The sequence below is a fragment of the Hyla sarda genome, chromosome 5 (assembly GCF_029499605.1).
Source record: "Hyla sarda isolate aHylSar1 chromosome 5, aHylSar1.hap1, whole genome shotgun sequence".
Lineage (NCBI taxonomy): Eukaryota > Metazoa > Chordata > Amphibia > Anura > Hylidae > Hyla > Hyla sarda.
This window is the reverse complement of record NC_079193.1, coordinates 186,882,477-186,901,658: the sequence shown is the minus strand read 5'-3', so window position 1 is coordinate 186,901,658 and position 19,182 is coordinate 186,882,477. Positions and strand designations below refer to the sequence as shown.

The window sequence follows — 19,182 nt, the reverse complement described above, 5'->3', positions numbered from 1 at the left end:
TTACAGTAAAATGAAGATCATGGTCAAGGCTTGTCATGTGGTCCAGTTACTCCTGTATCTGAACTGATGTTATGCCACATGCAGATTAATTCAGCACCCCAGTCCCACCACTGACCGTACTAAATGATTAATTGAATTATGGTACTATACTCAAGTAGGTCACACCCTAATTAGAGATTCCCTCGCACCCAGCACTAAGAGAGCTTACGTCACAGCTTTCATTTCTCACACTACTTTCTTCGGTTCTTCAATATTCCATTCCACCACTATCCTACCGTTTATTGGGTTTTGCCTGTAAGCACTACACCTGTGTCACAATACAGTCAAACATATTTAATCGGCCTTACAACATTTCATTTCTCTATCCTCTTCACAGATAGGCAATCCTGTCTATTCATGCTATCAATTCAGCTCTTAAAAGGTATTCAGGTGCACAGCACTCCCAGTGTCCTCATCAACCTATATAAAGGGACATTTCAAGATTCATCTCAGGTATCCTGATCTCCCATCCATTGGGCCATGTTCCTAGTCTAGGCATTAGGGCTCCATGTAGCTAGCCGTTTATGGCTTCTGTAGGCCGGGCACATTTTTCATGCGCCTGCACCAAGTCCAGGCTTCTAGTCAAATCTTATTTAAGGTGGAGGGATAGTTCTGAGTTCAGTGGCAGAGTTACCAAACTTGTAGGCTGGGGCCTCCATTTAATTACTTTCCTCACAGAATGCCCGATGTACGGTGGCAGTGTTTCTGAGTTGTGGTCATTAAGTGTCAAGGCTGATGATTACCCGCTACTGCCTTTTGAGACAGCGGCTTTAACCACAGCACAGTTGGTATCTCACGTACGCACTCTGATTTGCACTTCTGGGGGCAATCCTAGGGAATTTCAGGGCAATCCTTCCATATCGGGGCTGCATCTGGGCATAAGGTTGGGCGGTTATTTCACCTACTTACCAAATCCGTATCATGAAATGGCGGATATGTTTAGATATCTGGTTCTGTGAATCTCAATTAATATATTTTAACCTGCACGGTCTTGTTTTTTGCCCTCTAAAGGCTAACCCTCGATCATGGTTTTTGGGCACAGTTCATAGATTATTACTATGTACAGTTGTTTAACAGTTTTTCTTGCAGGGAAATTCCTGAAGTAGATTGGTAAAGTATAAGCGGGTAAGTCTTTACGATTACGTATTAAGCCCTGACCGCAAGTGTTAAGCCTATCAGGCTGTGTTTGTGGGAGGAGCGTTGGATATATAAGCGCACGCCGCCCCCTCCACAGGTGCGTACGGACGTTTGGTGAAACCCACCCTCCCGCTCCTTTTCTCTATATCATTCTATAGGGTATGCCCCCTAAAGACTAACCCTCGATCGCGGTTTTTGGGCAAAGTTCAACGGCTATTATTACTATGTACAGTTGTTTAATAGTTTTTCTTGCAGGGCAAATCCTGAAGTAGATTGGTCAAGTATAAGCGGGTAAGTCTTTACAGTAATGTGTTAAGCTCTGACCACAATTAGCATATATAATATTATATTCTGCCACGTCTTTATTGTTTATGTGACAACCCACATAATTGTTTCTTAAAGGTTACAGTTTTCACACTGGCCACTAGAGCAGTCAAAATAGGCTAAATCTTCCTGTTCCCTGCAACCTCGCTTGAAAAATGACTTGTGGCATCTGATCAGTCTGTTGTAGTAAATACAGTGAAACCTCTTTGAGAAGACCAGAAAAATTTCATTGAAATGTGTTCTTCCATGAAGGTTGTCTTCTCAAAGAAAAGGGCACAATGCATAATGTACGGTGGACTGAAAATCTGTCACATGAAATCGTCTCGATAAGGAGATAATGTTCTTCTCAATTAAGTGGTCTGTTGGAGAGGTTGGGGGTGCATCTCTACACTGTTGGAGGTGCATCTCTACACTGTCAGTTTTGATTGGCTAGTATCAGACAACATATGGACACCCCAAACTTGTAACACTCAGATGGCTATGTAGTCAAATTTTTCTAGTAAGACTAACACAATACAGAGCTATAAGAAAAGATGCTCCAGAATTATTTTGTTGGAGACCTGTATTTTCTAAAACAGCCGGGTGACGAGAGGTCACAGGTCATTTTTAAGGAAATCATTTAGGTTCACGCTGAAGAAGCCTACATGGGCATACTGTATATGTCTGCAGTATATTTTGGCTGCCATATGAATACCTGTAAATGAACACTGGATGAGCTTTCAACCAAGATTGATCAGATTTAATACCAAGGACTGGATTAAGACATCTGCATATAACAGCACATGTACTGCCAAATATCGGACATGTCAGCTAAATGTTTTTATTCCCAGCTGAAAAAGTTATTACGACATCATACTGCTTAATACTCAAAGCTGAAATGTACTTATTTTATATTCTATAATGTAAAAATGTAATTAAATTGAGAAGTAGAAATCCTTTTTTTTTCTATACACTTGCTTTTTAGGATATTTGGAAAAGTATTCATAAAAACAAGCACATAGTAAGAAAAACAACAATGTTCTGTGAGAGGATTGAGCCTGCAGTAAGAAGTCTCCCTGCTGCCAGGCAGCCTGCTGTTCACATCACCATTGACAATTTTAAGAATAATTCATAGAAAAGGCCAACTCGTATAGACTTTCTTTTAAATCTAGATAGTGAGATAGGAATGATGAGAAAGTGCTCTCCATTTATGTAATCCATTCATCAGTATGAAGGCAAATGTGACACAATCTGAACTTTAACACAATTTTAAGACAGCGTAGAATAGATTAAACTATCAAAAAAGGATTCTTAGAATAGTCCTACAATCGGAATGTTATATTTTAAATAAAAGTTTGAGTGGCAATATCCAAATGTCTGTTGTTCTATAGATTATTTATTGTCATGTTTAATAAAGAACTCTCCAGATCTGCAATTGTAACTAAAATGGCATTTAGCTTCTTTGAAGCCATGATCTATCAGCACTGGCCGTGCTAGCTCATATATAAATTATGTTCGCTCCTCCAAGTAGCTTTTATAATGAGAATATACTCTTGTTAACATTGAATATCTTAACACCATGATCTGCTCCACAGCTTGCCAGCTGCAACCACTCTCCATTGTCCGGATCATCATGTCCAGCACGACCTGGCTTGCTTCTCCAGCTGAGCTGCTTGACAGTCAGAGTGTGACAAAGGCTGAAAGAGATATAACGGAAAGAGGATAGGATCTGTGTGACAACAGGAAAATGTCAAACTCAGCTGGGCTGCGGGATCCAAATAACATCTTACATCTAATTAGTGGACTTTATCTCACTGCTGCCAACCGCGAGAAATTGACTTGTCACAAACTGCAGGTATTAAATATGCCGGAATTGCCTAGGTTATTACCAACACTAATGACATTTTATCCGTTCAGTCGTCAATAATTTAAACGGCAAACTCTTCATCAATTTCCACGTACTACACATTAGTGTCAGGTCACACGTCTCAATTACCATTTAATGAAGGGGGGGGGGGGGATTATCCCATTTTGCAATTAAAAAGTGAAAAAAAAAAATCTGTCATTTTCTTAGATATATATGGCAGCTTTGGAAAAAAGGGCAGAGTGAGAAATAACTCATGTACACAAGTTTCATACACAGTGTAAGAGCCCTAGTTTTGAGATTCACGTAAAAATACAAGGACTATTAAGTCACATTCAACAAGAATGTACTAAAGAGAAATACAATCTATCTAGGTACTGAAAGTTCTGTAATAATTTAAGGAGGGGTTAAAAAAAACACCTAAGTCATAACGTCATCATGGCATATACAAAAAAAAAAAAATACATAAACATGAGTTTTGGTGATGTTCTGTTTTGGGAAATTGCTCTTCTGTGACTATTTGCTAAAGAGTCACAGTGGGGTAGCAGCCCTGTGATCACTAGTAGAAGGTGGATATGCTGTAATGACCAAGTAAGTGATGGCTCTGATGTGTCTTTTTCAAGATGCGTCTGTAAGATGGAAGCAATTTGTGCACCCATGGCTGGAAAAACAGGACCTGTGGTTTTGTGCACTTCCTCAGAAATATGTCCTTGAAAGGTAGGAGTATATGTACAACTAAGTTTTATCATACCCCTAGTCAAAGTAATGTGTCCCTACAGAGTCTGACAGTGTCTTATCAGTGCTGCCAATGTCAGACCATGGACAGATACACCATACTGACAAGAGAAATGTTAGCTCTCAGTTTTTAACATCAGTCGGATCTTGCAGCTGCCCTAGGAGTGATGGGTACTACTGAGTACTTCACCTTGCTATAACTCACAAACACAGTGGGTCTCAGGACAGAGATCTGGTGCGATCTAAACTTTTGACATGTCAAAATTTATGTAAATGACAGTAACATTTTAATTGGAAGCACAAATGTTTACGGAAAGAGTCCTGAGAAGCTGACAGGTCCGCTTTAGGGTGCTCCAATATGACTAATAAAGCAGGGCAAAAACACAAGGGTAATTTAAAGTAAAGCCAGGTCAGCATATCCATAGCTGCAATGTGTTTGCTGAAGCAGGTAAACCGTGTGTACAAAAAACACAATGGTACTTCTGGGAACATTACCCAGAACTGGTAATTAAAAATAAACTATACGAAGAGTGAATGTAAAGTGCTGTAGAACTAACAGAAAGGGCATACTCACCTCTGTTCTATCTCATAAGCCTTTATCCAGTCATTAGGTGCAAGGTTGTGTTGCCATTTGTATAAAGTAATCTTGCCGCAGTCTAATCCAATGGCAATGATGTAGCTAGGAGATGAGAGTACATATTACTCAAAGATTCTTAAAGCTACCTTGAAAAAATCAATATGCTATAGAGAACTTAAAACCTAGAAGAACTAGAAGTGAATTTTGCTTATACTTAGTATATAAACAGCTGTCCAATCACAGATGACCCAGTTAATATGTGAGTGGTGACCTCCAGCAAGAAAACTTATTTGCTGGAAAAAGCCAAGGTCAGTTTTAACATTTTGCAGCCACTAAGAGAGGGATACAGCCATTTAGATCAATGTTTGCCCAGGTAACACAAGGACAACTCAAATCTGCCATAACAAGAGACTCTACTTTTTACAGTGCCCTTCTCTATGGCCTAAGATTTCTTATATCAGTAATACTTAAGAGATTATCCATGTGCTGACCTGTCTATATCTTTTTACCCTATGTTATGTGATATCTGGGGCACTAATTTCATGTGCCAAGCTTGTGTTCATTTTAAAGGTCGGTGCATATGGACTTAGGCTTTCGGTGGCTGTTGGACTGTCATGTTTGTGGGGGAAGAGGTGTGAGTGGTGTTGTTAAGGAGGGTCTCTGGGAGAGGGGGGGTGTGTTTTTATGTTGGTATATTTATAATTGCTAAATTTCAATAAATCTGATAAAAAAAAATACTTAAGATGACAAAAAAACATCTTTAGATGAAGTTCAAATAATCTACCGAATTTGCATGGTTACCTTCCCTGAGAAGCAATTACTTGGTTCACACTAACAGCAGTGACAGAGTCTTCTGTATCCAGAAGTGTAGAGCAAGGCTTGACAGATGCACAGCTTTTCTCACCCCATACGATCACCTAAATAAGATACACAGAATGCACTTACATCTAACAGCACAAAAGGAATTATGTGTTGATGGGTTGCTTTACTGCCACACAATTTTTTTTATTTCATTTATTTATTTTCTTATTTAGATTCTATCGTCACCTGCATAGCTGTAGTATTTACTGATAACTTCATACTGTTTATACTCTGAAATAAAAAATATAGTATGTAGGCAGCTCCCCTTAGGGCCCACGCATACTACAGAATTTCCACATAAAAATGTGGAATCTTCGCATGGAATTTCCATAAAAATTCCATGTGAAGATTCCAATGCAGCATTGTCTTCAATAGGATTCTGCTGCATTGTGCACACTGCTGCACTTTTCGTGTTGGAGCGGAGATTGAAATTCCGGACTCTGCGCAGAACTGCATTGCTGTTAATGGGGATGGTCAGGTCTGCACTGTCATGGCGTTGATTCATAACGGTGAAGCCTGCTCCACACAGAATATTATTCCGTAGTGTGCACATAGCCTTAGTGGTGGCAGAATAGTATAAAAAAAAGAAAACACTACTTCAGAATACATTGCTGATGAAGTGCTGATTTGGAAGTAGAAGCCTTGTCTGTTAATACTTGTACTGCTTTCCTCCAATGCTATATTGGAAAAGAGATAGTCAAAGACTGCACCTACAACTGTTATTGAAGGTCAACATAGTTTTGGAACAGCATGGACAGCCAAAGCTGGAGAAGCCTGTACGTGTCCAGTAGTACTTTTTTATTTTATTTTTTATTGCCCACCAACATTTTTAGTACAAAGGTGGCTGAGGCAGAATGACTGTCCAGTCAAAGGATGCACTTCAATATAAGGAATTAAGAGTATGGTCATATTTTCTCTGAAACATCATATTTTCTATTTGCAAGGAGACATCACTCTCACACCTACGTAATCTTTTCTGTTACTCTGCTATGTGATAAAACAAAAACAATAGAAAAAAGTTATGGCGCCAGATCTGTTGCATTCCAGACACCAATGGCACCAACAGACCTCATTGACTTTAAAGGCTATTCTTCCTATGGAGCTAAATAATAAATACCGGTTCCACAATTCTTCACAGTTTGTTTAAGAAGTTCTGCTTTCTCTCTATACTGTACTTCAGTGTAATGATACTTGGTGTGTTAGTCATACAAGTTGCAAGACTAACATCCTGGCCACTAACCAGGCTCTTCTGGTTAGATACATGGAGCTAATTGTCTTGTACTGAGTATTATTGGGTAGAGGTGTCAATCATAACGGAGCACTTTTTTCATCCTCAGCAATGAGTGGCACAAAACGCCAGGCAGCCTCCCTTTCAGAAATGACTCCCTACTATGACGAGTGCAGACTCTCTCTCCATTATTGTCTGTGCTAGAGTGATGATGAAATGCTCCGTAGCAGGTGGACTTTGTGAAAAATAACATGCCGAGCGTCAGCTTATCATCCATGTACAAATGGTCCCACACACCTTTTTGTCTCTGCTTCCTGTTACAAAGAATTTGCTGTCCGGAGTCCAGTCACATGACCAAATGATTCGTGTATGAACAGAAGTATTCTTGTCAGTGTTTGCATACAATCTAAACTGTGGTTCTGTTAAAAAGAAACAGAAAAAAATATAAATATAGCGAGATAATAAATACCACTAAAATAATAAAAAATATGATTTTTAAGATTATAAAAGCAGAACTAAGACAACCGGACACAGTCTGGATGCCCTACAGAGACATATGACTATTGTGGCAGTCTCTATGAGCAGTCCATACAGACGAACATCGTTCATGTATTCTGCTAACAGTTCCAGCTGGATTAGAAAATAAGGATATGTGCACAAAGGTAAAAATCTTGCCCATGTACAACGTTCTCTAGTAGCTTTCTCTGAGCCTTGGTTAGTGTCTTAGTGGCCTGTCCTGAAGATCCCTTTTAGTTCAATGGTACCTTCAGGGACTATGCAAAAAGAAATGCCACAGTTTTTTTTTTAAAGTGAAACATTGTGGATTCTGACATGCAAACTAGCACATTTTTTGCATTATGTGAACATTTCCTAACAGTGCTCTTCCTACTTCAGAGACTATCTTAATATTGAGGACTTCTAACCAGAAATCTTAGGCATGAATATTCTCCAGTTACTATAAACACGATTTTTCAAGCCATGCCTTTTTTTCTTCTCCACATAGAACGTGATTATTTTGGCACATGAACATTAGATACATAAGTGATTTTTAGGAACAATACACAAAAATGACTCACTGGGGAAAAGATGTGTGTTCTAAGGATCGAACTGTATGGTGAAATAGTGAATACATAACAGAAGAGAAGCCACAGAGTGGTAATATATACACGTCACACTGACACATTTCACCTGATTTTTTCAGGCCAGACATCCAATTAGTGGAGTGCATAAAAGCCTGTCCGCTACTTACCTGACTCTGTTGCAATTTCCTCCTGTTTCCTCCACAGGGACCAATTTCTATCTCTGGAAACTGCTAATAGGAATTTGTCATCGGGAGAAAATGCCATCTGGGTAACAGTCAGGTTATGAAAAGACAAGCTCTGGATCTGCTTCCAGCTTGTGGTGCTACACAGAATAATCACTGCATGTTCTTTTTTGGAAGCCTAAGAAGGGGGCAATAAATATGAATGTGGGTCAAACCTGTGCAAGCCTGAGCCATCCAAACAAATGAAGTGTTCATGACACTGCTGTTCACCAAGTACCAGCAGCTGCAGCATAAGACTGTCTTGTTAAGGGGGTTATCCAGGAAAAAAAACTCTGGCTCCAGAACAGATTTGTAAATTACTTCTATTACAAAATTGTAATCCTTTCAGTACTTATGAGCTGCTGAAGTTGAGTTGTTCTTTTCTGTCAAAGTGCTCTCTGATAACACGTGTCTCGGGAACTGTCCAGAGTAGAAGCAAATCCCCATAGCAAACCTCTTCTACTTGTGCAGTTCCCGAGACAAGCAGCGATGTCAGCAGAGAGCACTGTTGCCAGACAGAAAACAACAACTCAACTTCAGCAGCTGATAATTATAGAAAGGATTAAGATTTTTTAATAGAAGTAATTTACAAATCTGTTTAACTTTCTGGAGCCAGTTGATATATAAAAAAAAGTTTTTTCCTGGAATACCCCTTTAAAGACAGAAGGGGAATTTATTATTTATTTACAATGTGTATTTTCTGCGAATTGACACAAAATTTTGAGCAGCCCGCAAACTGCACAAGAATTTGCGACTCCTTGAGATGTACAGGACCCATGTCGACCTTTGCTTTATAAAAGGGTCTATATTACATGCTGAATTTATTAAAAGCGACTTTTTACGTTTTATCGTAAATAAGTCACATTCTGATGTCACACAGGGCACGGTTTATTTTTTAAGCTTAAATCAAGAGATGGTGTATTATATGGTTTATGTTATCAGCACACAGGCCATTACATAGAGAAGGCCTCCAAATAATGATAAAATACACAATGGGAAAGCAAAATGCACGTAGCACAAAAAAATTTAGCAAATTATAAAATTCCCCACAAGTGTACCAATAGGATCCATACAATGGGAGATGTGAAAAGCCTTATTAACATGTAAACTCTTCAAAGAAAAAAAATGAGATGCACTCACCCAAGCCTTTATCTTGCAGCAATCTTTATTCCGTTTTCATAAAAGTAGTATAGCGGGTAGACGCAGAGGAGCAGCCTCGCAGCGACAGAACCGTTTCTTGCGCTCCTAGCGCACTTCCTCTGGCTGCCCCGTGTGCTACTTTTATGAAAACGGAATAAAGATTGCTGCAAGATAAAAGCTTGGGTGAGTGCTTCTCATTTGTCTTCTTTGAAGAGTTTACGCTGTAGTGTTTTTTGTTGGACCGCACCCCCACATAGCCACCCAGGTGTTTATACCAGCACCAGTCTCCTATAGAGCCCAGAACTGGACTGCAGTGCCGGACCCTTCGTTTCTCTCTTTTTGCTTATTAACATGTAAAGCCAATTATTCTTTTTACCTTACATGCTGAAGAAATTATTGTTCCAGCGCTGTTACAAGCCACAGAGAAAATTTCATAGCCATGTCCATACCTATAAAATATACACAGAGAAAACATTTAGAAAAACCTTCATTTCCTATATTTTATTCTAAGGCTATGTTCACATGGCAGATGTATGTGCGGAATTCCGCATGGACATTCCGAAGCAGCAGAGTCCCATTGATTTCAACGGGATTCTGCTGCTCTGTTCACGTGGCAGATTTTCGGATTCCTGATTCCAGCATCTGCAAAAACATTGAACCTGTTCAATGTTTTTTGTGGATTCTGTTCAGAAATTCATTGCAATCTATGAGACGCATTTCCAAGCGATCCTAGCATTGGCATCTTCTGCCAGCGCTCTGCTGTCTGTGGAATGTCAGAACGGAAATTTTTTGTGCGGACATTCCACCATGTGAACATAGCCTAATAATGTCAACTATCTCACAAAATTGAAAAATAATTGGTCAGGATTTATAAAACTGTATAATGATTGGTCAATGCAACTTAGGGAGACAAATATACCAGATTTATCACAGTGGTTCAGGTTATTTGTTGGCTTTCTTTATACAAGAATCCTGCAGCGGTACCTGCATTTGCAACAGAAAATCTGTCCCATTATTATATGCTATTACTCCAGATTCCAAATTAAGATTCCGTCCAAGGGTAAAATCTTTATTTTCGCCATTCCCGGGGGATGCTCCTGCCCCCAGGGATGGTGAAGATATGAAGTTATAAACTAGTCCCCGCCGTCGCCGTAAGTAGTCACCTGGGCGGGGAGCTCTTCTCATCTACTCCCGTTCTTCGGCCGGCAGTGACGCCTTCTCCGCTTGATTGACGGGCCGCGTCATCACTCTGCTCCGTCTGTTCAGTGAGCGGAATGACGACGCGGCCCATCAATCAAGCGGAGAGAGCGTCGCTGCCGGCCGAAGAACGGGAGTAGATGAGAAGAGCTCCCCACCCAGGTGACTACTTACGGCGACGGCGGGGACTAGTTTATAACTTCATATCTTCACCATCCCTGGGGGCAGGAGCGTCCCCCGGGAATGGTGAAAATAAAGATTTTACCCTATATAACGCTTTGCCAAGCGTTATGTAGGGTAAAATCTGATGATTGGTTCCCTTTAACTTTTCCTGAAATTTAACTGCTAACATCCTAACCCTTTATATCTTAGCAGAGATTATAGCATTATTGCTGGAATAGGAACTTCATGCAGTGACAGGAGTAGCTTATTAAACAACACACATTGCAATGGAAAAATGGTATATATATATATATATATATATATATATATATATATATATATATATATATATATATATATATTATATATATATAATATACAAAGCTCCATAACAATGGAGTGTGGTCAGTGCTGTCACACAAGGTGCTAAGTAAAATAAGAAAACACTTACAACTTTTGAACCTCAGGCCACAGTGTGTTCTGCAACAAGTGATCTTCTGTCGGGGGCTCTGCAGAGAAGACATTATACTTACTAAACGCATTTTGGTCAAAATGTGCCAAAACATTTGGTTGGATTGTTGTAATCAATATGAAAACAACATAGTACCTAAGAATAGTTATTACAATTAAAACAATATCTTCCATACTTAATTATAACATGTAATTGACCAACAACACCACCGCCCTAGATATGCTGCATCAGTCTACTGGATCCCCCCATGGGGGGAGATTTATCAAAACCTGTGTAGAGGAAGAGTGGTGCAGTTGTCCTTAGTGACCAATCCGATTGCTTTATTTTTAAAGAGGCCTGTAAAAAATAAAAGCAGCAATCTGCACCACTCTTCCTCTGCACTGGTTTTGATAAATCTACCCCATGGGGAGGGAATTCTTCAAACAGTTAACCCTGCTTTTAAAGACTAAATTAGTCGCATAAATTGCTGCAGCCAGTTTCTGTGCAAATTTTCTGCGAATTTTTATTTAGAGCATTTTAGAATCTTAACCACATTGGGGGAGATTTATGAAAACCTGTCCAGAGGGAAAGTTGGCTTCTTTCATTTTTCACAGGCCTTCCTAAAAATGAAAGGAGCGAGCTGATTGATTGCTATGGGCAACTGGGCAAGCTTTCCTCTGCCCAGGTTTTGATAAATCCCCCACACTGAGTTTTTCCAGTGGTTTCCACGACATGTTTTACACTCAGACTAACTCCCACCAGCCCTACAAAAGCATTTAAAATGGCATCATACCGAGGTGATGTGGCTGTGCAACAAATTTATTAAGTGCCTTGCCACATTTAATGAATTTGTCCCACGCACATGAAAATCACCGCAACATTTGTGTTCTACACCGGCACGGAGAGTAAAACATAAATGATGAATTCCCCCATGGCCTCAGAAACACAATTTAGTGCTGTGCTTGATTACTGCAGCTCAGCTATTCACTTCAAATGGAGCTGAGCTGCAGTAACCCAGCAAAGCCACTACAAAAAGATGGAGCTATCTGCTTCTGTCTGTTCTCTGTGAATAATGCAGGTGCTATGGCTCTGTTATACAATCACTCCTCCCCACCCCATGATCTCCAGTGCTGCCTACAGCAAGAGCTCAGAGACCAGGGCCGTGTTCTCAAGATCGCTGGGGATATAAGTGGTTGGACCCTCACATTTAGATACCTATCCATTATCCTGTGGATGAGGGGTAACATTTTTTGTTGGACAACCCCTTTATTTTGCAAAAAAATATGTGTTCATTTAATACAAAGCAGCATGGATTTTTTTTTTTTTATTCTGTAATTTTTACAATATCAATGTCAACATTATTTGTATTAGATGATGCAATAATCTGGAATATCCTTAAAAAAACAAGTTAATGACTGACCTGTAAGGACATGAGGCTGGAAATAAAACTGAGAATACTGGTCAGACACACTGTTGAATGTTCCTGCCTCTTGAGCAGACACTGAATTCAAATCCCCTTCATAAATAGAAGGTAATAGTTAATGACAACAGTCAGTAGCACTGTTTATATATACACACACCCACACACATATATATATATACACACACACAGAGTCATGGCCATAAATGTTGGCACCCCTGACATTTTTCTAGAAAGTGAATTATTTCTCACAGAAAAGGATGGAAGAAAGAGGTTTTGCTATACACATGTTTATTCCCTTTGTGTGTACAGGAACTAAACCAAAAAAGGGAGGGAAAAAAAGCAAATTGGACATAATGTGACACCAAACTCCAAAAATGGGCTGGACAAAATTATTGGCACTCTTAACTTAATATTTGGTTGCACACCCTTTGAAAGAAATAACTGAAATCAGTCACTTCTTATCAATAAGCTTCTTACACCTCTCAGCCGGAATGTTGGACCACTCTTCCTTTGCAAACTTCTCCAGGTCTCTCTTACTGGAAGGGCGCCTTTTCCCAATAGCAATTTTAAGATCTCTCCACAGGTGTTCAATGAGATTTAGATCTGGACTCATTGCTGGCCACTTCAGAACTCTCCAGTGCTTTGTTGCCATCCATTTCTGGGTGCTTTTTGACATATGTTTGGGGTCATTGTCCTGCTGGAAGACCCAAGATCTTGGACGCAAACCCAGCTTTTTGACACTGGGCTGTACAGTGCGACCCAAAATCCATTGATAATCCTCAGATTTCATGATGCCTTGTACACATTCAAGGCACCCAGTGCCAGAGGCAGCAGAACAACAACAAAACATCATTGAACCTCCACCATATTTCACTGTGGGTACTGTGTTCTTTACTTTGTAGGCCTCATTCTGTTTTTGGAAAACAGTAGAATCATGTGCTTTACCAAAAAAGCTCTATCTTGGTTTCATCTGTCCACAAGACATTTTCCCAGAAGGATTTTGGCTTACTCAAGTTCATTTGGGCAAAATGTAGTCTTGCTTTTTTATGTCTTCGTGTCAGCAGTGGGGTCCTCCTGGGTCTCCTGCCATAGCGTATCATTTAATTTAAATGTGGACAGATAGTTTGTGCTGACACTGATGCTCCCTGAGCCTGCAGGACAGCTTGAATATCTTTGGAACTTGTTTGGGGCTGCTTATCCACCATCCGGACTATCCTGCATGGACATCTTTCATCAATTTTTCTCTTCCGTCCATGCCCAGGGAGACTAACTACAGTGCCATGGGATGCAAACTTCTTGATAACGTTGCACACTGTGGACAAATCTAGATCTTTGGAGATGGACTTGTAACCTTGAGATTGTTGATATTTTTCCACTATTTTGGTTCTTAAGTCCTCAAACAGTTATCTTCTCCACTTTCTGTTGTCCATGCTTAGTGTGGCACACACAGACACAAAATGCAAAGACTAAGTGAACTTCTTTCCTTTTTATCTGCTTTCAGGTGTGATTTTTATATTGCCCACATCTGTTACTTGCCCCAGGTGAGTTTAAAGGAGCATCACATGTTTGAAACAATATTATTTTTCTAGAATTTTGAAAGGGTGCCAATAATTTTGTCCAGCCTATTTTTGGAGTTTGGTGTGACATTATGTCCAATTTGCTTTTTTTATTCCCTTTTTTGATTTAGTTCCAATACACACAAATGGAATAAACATGTGTATAGCAAAACACGTGTTACTGCAATCCTTTTCTGTGAGAAATACTTCAATCTCTTGAAAAATGTCAGGGGTGCCAACATTTATGGCTATAAAGAGAGACTCCATTTATTATCTAGAACATATTGGTCCAATGGTTACAACAGAATGTCAGATTTTTCCCAGATCACGGTGAAAGTAGAGATTGCACCACAATTGTGAAAGATGGATAAAACAAGTAATATTGAATACGATTTTGGAAAACCACTTCAAAAACAGCTAAAATAAAGTATAAGTGTGTGAAAAAATTTAGTAAATAATTAACACGTAAACACAGCCAAAAATGCCCAATCTTTCCCAAATTTTTCAAAAAAACACAATGAGTAAAAAAAAACGTATGGAAGCTGCATGTAGTGTGAATTCATCTCAACCCACACATGAGTCACCTTGGTGATCTCGAACACTAGCAGCCTGATGGGATGAGCAACTGCAATAATTAAACAGCCAAACAGAACCCACATCATTGTGCATTTGTAAACAAAAACAGCCTATACCTTGACTGCCGCATCAGCAAAAAAAAGGTAACCAAAATGCATATACAAAAACCTCCACATTATTCTTAAATAATAGCCTATCCTGCACCATCGAAGCAAAAAAAAAATTAAAATCCCGGAATGATTCTCTGTGTTAAAAGTGAAGCTTTTTTTTAATGTAAGAACTATGCACCGAACAAGAAGACACAGATTCAGTGAACTGCCTTTTGGGATTTCAAGAACCCTAAGAAATGGCAAAATGCCCTAACATTTGTGTGCCACTATAAATCCCATATAGCAGTGATGTCTCCATAAGCTGTACTGTAATAGCAATGATACATTTCAGAAGGTGAAAATCACCCTGAATAGTATTAAAACAAAAAAAATTAGAAAGAAAAAAGTTATCATACTTTAATACATAGGAGGGGGACTGAGGAAACTGGAGATGTAGGGAACAATTGTAAAATATTGCAAAGAACAAGGAAGAATTGCAAAGCGTAATGAAAAGTTATTTTATTAACCAGTTTATGTTCATGCATATAGTAACAGTTTGTAAAGGTTGAAAAAAAAAGACCATTGAGTTCAACCTAAAACCCTACCTTGTTATTGCATATCCTGTGTTGTCCCCATATTTGGGATGTATGTCAGAGAAGACTCCCAACTTACACACTAATGGGAAGATTTATCATTGGCATTGTTTTGGTACCCCACACGTGTGAATCTCAGCCTATTTTTATTTGGCTAAAATTACTAAGAGGTGCATGCCTCTTAGTAAATCCAGCAGCACCTAGGCTACTGTTACAGATATATACACCAGCTACGAGCAAATCAGCCCTAACGTTGTATGTGAAGAGGGTGTGCCCCCTGCATACTCTCTCCATGCAAAGTTGAGCCCTCTTCCAGCCTCCTTTCCTCTTCCTCGTTTCGAGCAGCGCAAATCCTCAAAGGTCACTTGTTTTAGTGCAGAAATTATGATTTTTGAGCTAACCACCATTTAAGCACAAGAATTTGTGATTTTTAAGGATTTGTGCCGCTAGTGTAATGTAACCCTAAATGTCTCCATATGGGTCTCTTAAGCAGAAGGAAGCCTAAAACAGTGTACTGTTGGCCTCTATCTGGTCAGTACAAAATAAAGACAGGACAGGGCCCCATAAAAATGCCTCTGTCAAATGAATCACATATTAGCTTATGGGTGACTTGTGCCACAGTGGGTCATAAGTCAAAAGCTTTTCAACCTAACGCCAAAACTGCTCCTTTTTGCTCACATCATACATATGAGAACAAAAAAAAAAATCTCATCTAAACCAAAACCTAGCTAAATAATTTATGCCACAATAGTCCGAGTGACTGATGCCACTGTTCAGCATCCATAGAGGAGATGAGGATGGGGGTTTTTCCGACTTTCTCCAAAAAAATCCAACTTCTGGAGCGCTTGCCCAGGAATGACACAAATCTTGATTTGTCTTTTCAATGCTTTTTATAATTTCACACAGAAGAAACATCGGTGGTTACAACGAACATGTTTCCCCATCCTCACCTCCTCTACATCTACCTGCACTGTTGCCCATCGGTACTGATAGAAAGCTGCCACCAGGACTTGGATTCAAAGAATCCTAAAAGCACTTCAAGGGATACTCCACTGGAAAACATTTTTTTTTCTAAATCAACTGGTGCCAGAAAGTTAAACAGATTTATAATTACTTCTATTTAAAAATCTTAATCCATCCAGTACTTATCAGCTGTTATATGCTTCACAGGAAATTCTTTTCTTTTTGGAGTGGAGTACCCCTTTAACAGTGTTGTGCCTGCTGCGCAATACTACAAGGTTAGCAAGTGCTCATAACCCACTGTTTACTACACCCCATTCTTTTACCCGTAGATAACGGCACTATAAGCGCCATTTTCTCTCTTTCTTTTTATCTCCTATTGTCTCCACGGTTCAGCATCCATCACAGGCATCTGTCACAAATAATGTAGACATCCACTTGTTGGATACACCTGTCTGTGTAGCCCATATATTACTCCATGGGTATTAGATGCCACTGAAAGGCCTAATACATGTTAAACTGTGGGCAAAAACACAATGTAAACCTGGCCTTATGTGATAGAGACAAAGGGTGAGATTTATCAAAACCTGTCCAGAGGAAAGGTTGCTGAAATGCCCACAGCAACCAATCAGATCACTTCTTTCATTTTTGGAAAGGCCTCTAAAAAAATGAAAGAAACAATCTGATTGGTTGCTATGGGCAACTCTGCAACTTTTCCTCTGGCCAGGTTTTGATAAATCTCCCCCAGTGTGTGTAAATTATTAGTCTTTAATGAAATAAAATGATTTTATGAAGCTGGAAACTCTGTGGCAATCTGGAGAAAACGATAGAGGCATGTCAAACGTTTTCATTGGATGAGATCTGGGTGCTGAGACCCAGACTGTTCACTAGAATGAGCCAGAAGAAGTGCTGATCTAAGCGCTTCTCTGTCTGTCTCTCTCCTTACTGTAGTACAAAATTCTATACAAAGTCTATGCAGCATCTCTCTTATAGTGAGGTGAGAGACAGGGAGAGAAGCACCCAGCTGTCTCTGACGTCTCAAAAGATTTTTTTTTTTTTACATTACAGTGATATTTTAAAATATGCTAGGAATTTCCTGTGTGTTAATGAAATATTTTGTACTGTATTTTGTTGCAGATGTTCAATATAGAATCTGCACCAAAAATCAGATAAAATAAATCAATTATGTATATACAGTATATATGATACACAAAAAAGAAGGTTGCAGCAGCACTCTTGGTCAAAAAATGGAGACTCTTAGCGCACTTTTTGATCAAAGCGTGTCCCTCATCCTCCACGTAGAGGTCACCTCACTTCAGATGGGACCCTAACACGCTCACTCAGTCAGAGGCCATATGCCCAGCACAGGTGAGTAAAATGAGTGCGTTAGGGTCCCATTCGAAGTGAGACGACCTCTGCGTGGTGGATGGGGGACACGTTTTGATCAGAACATGCGCTAAGAACCTCAATTTTTTGACCAACAGTGCTGCTGCAGCCTTTTTTTTTTTGCTGTGCAGTATATATATGATATATTTAAATAAATAGAGGTGCTGTGCAAGGCCTTGCCTTCATTTATTTACTTTTCAGCCCCCCAACAAATTGTATATAGTTTCTGGAGTGTGCATAATACATACAGATTTGCAGTCTATTTATTCTAACAGTATGGACATATATTTTTGATTGTCTATATAATGTACCATATACCTTAAAACCAAAAGCCAGCAGCACACATAGCTCCTAATATTCAAGATATAAAACTGCTTACCACAAACAATGTGGTAAAGCTAAAATATACAAACTAATAACGCAAAAGCAAGCAAAAAAAAAAATAATAAAAAAAAAAGGTATTGGTACACAAGCTTATTACTACCGCAGTCTCCTGCTTGTCTAAAAAAATTCCATTTGAGAAAACATTCAATCTAGAATGCAGAATTTTGGTGTCACAGTAACATATGTGCAGTCCCTTAGAGGATGAAAAGATCAATCTTACCGTGAAAGACTGCTTTATTGGACAAACCTAAAGCAGGCACAGTAGCACCTTCGGGAAAATTGGAGTGGTCCTGCAACAGCACAGAAGTGGAAAATCAATAGTGTACAAAACACCGTTTTTACTTTCAAACAAATTATGATTTTTTTTTTCCCAACACCAAACAATAAGGGAAAGAACATGTCTAGCAATCCTAAAAAAGAAACATATTTTAAATGACATGTCAGCAAGAACTATGTTGGTCTTTTTAGCTTCTGAATAAATGTTAAAGTTGTATTCCTTCCTTAAAATGTGATGGCATATGGCTAGGATATACCAACACGTTTTGACTGGTGGAGATCTGACCTCCTGCACCTATCCTGAGAATACAAAGGTTGTGCTGGCCGCCTATCCTGAGAATAAAAGGGTTGTGCAGTCTTTTCATTTTCAGGATCAGTGGGGGTTCCTAGAGTTTAAACACACACAAAAAAAAATGCAGACAATTATTTACTAAACTGCCCCCCTTCCAGCACACTGTCACAGAAGTTCGGATTGGTCACACTGACTCTTTCTTCCTGGCCCAACAGCTACTCTCCCGCTCGCTTTACCCTCTTAAGTGCTATGGCACCTCTCTTATCACACCTCTTCTAAGCAGATTCATAACCAGATCAGCTTAGATGTTGACTTAGGAGAGGATAGATAAGGGCTAAAGAGAGAATCTTCAAAGTAGTTTCTCCTATGAAGTTTGACTACAAGACACTGCAGAGACCGAAGAACAGAAAGTAAACATTTTTAATAAAGACCTATGGATAAATACAAAGCAAGAATAAAAAAAATGGCTTTCTTTGAGTCCCATGGAGAGACTGCCTACTCCTAGGGCAGGAAACTAGATTTGCCTAAAGAGAGGGACAATACTCCTATGCTCAATTATTAGCAAGAACCGAGGAGACTACAATTTGACTTTACTACTACTATATACAGTGGGGCAAAAAAGTATTTAGTCAGCCACCAATTGTGCAAGT

General features: G+C 39.3%; 1 protein-coding gene across 2 annotated transcripts in view; it reads right to left on the bottom strand.

Annotated features, from left to right (window-relative positions):
* Window positions 1–1,534: 1,534 nt before the first annotated feature.
* Window positions 1,535–19,182, bottom strand: part of ELP2 (elongator acetyltransferase complex subunit 2) — a 107,184-nt gene continuing 89,536 nt past the window's right edge. Inside the window, exons 14-22 of one of the 2 annotated variants that reach the window (XM_056520916.1) lie at window positions 18,185–18,254; window positions 12,418–12,513; window positions 10,998–11,055; window positions 9,564–9,636; window positions 7,994–8,186; window positions 7,042–7,163; window positions 5,457–5,572; window positions 4,653–4,757; window positions 1,535–3,176 (exon numbers count right to left, since the gene is read on the bottom strand). In XM_056520916.1, coding sequence (XP_056376891.1) covers window positions 3,014–3,176; window positions 4,653–4,757; window positions 5,457–5,572; window positions 7,042–7,163; window positions 7,994–8,186; window positions 9,564–9,636; window positions 10,998–11,055; window positions 12,418–12,513; window positions 18,185–18,254 — 996 coding nt within the window. In that variant the 3' untranslated portion in view covers window positions 1,535–3,013. The remainder of the gene's footprint in view (window positions 3,177–4,652; window positions 4,758–5,456; window positions 5,573–7,041; window positions 7,164–7,993; window positions 8,187–9,563; window positions 9,637–10,997; window positions 11,056–12,417; window positions 12,514–18,184; window positions 18,255–19,182) is intronic. The other variant, XM_056520914.1, reaches the window with a different exon arrangement.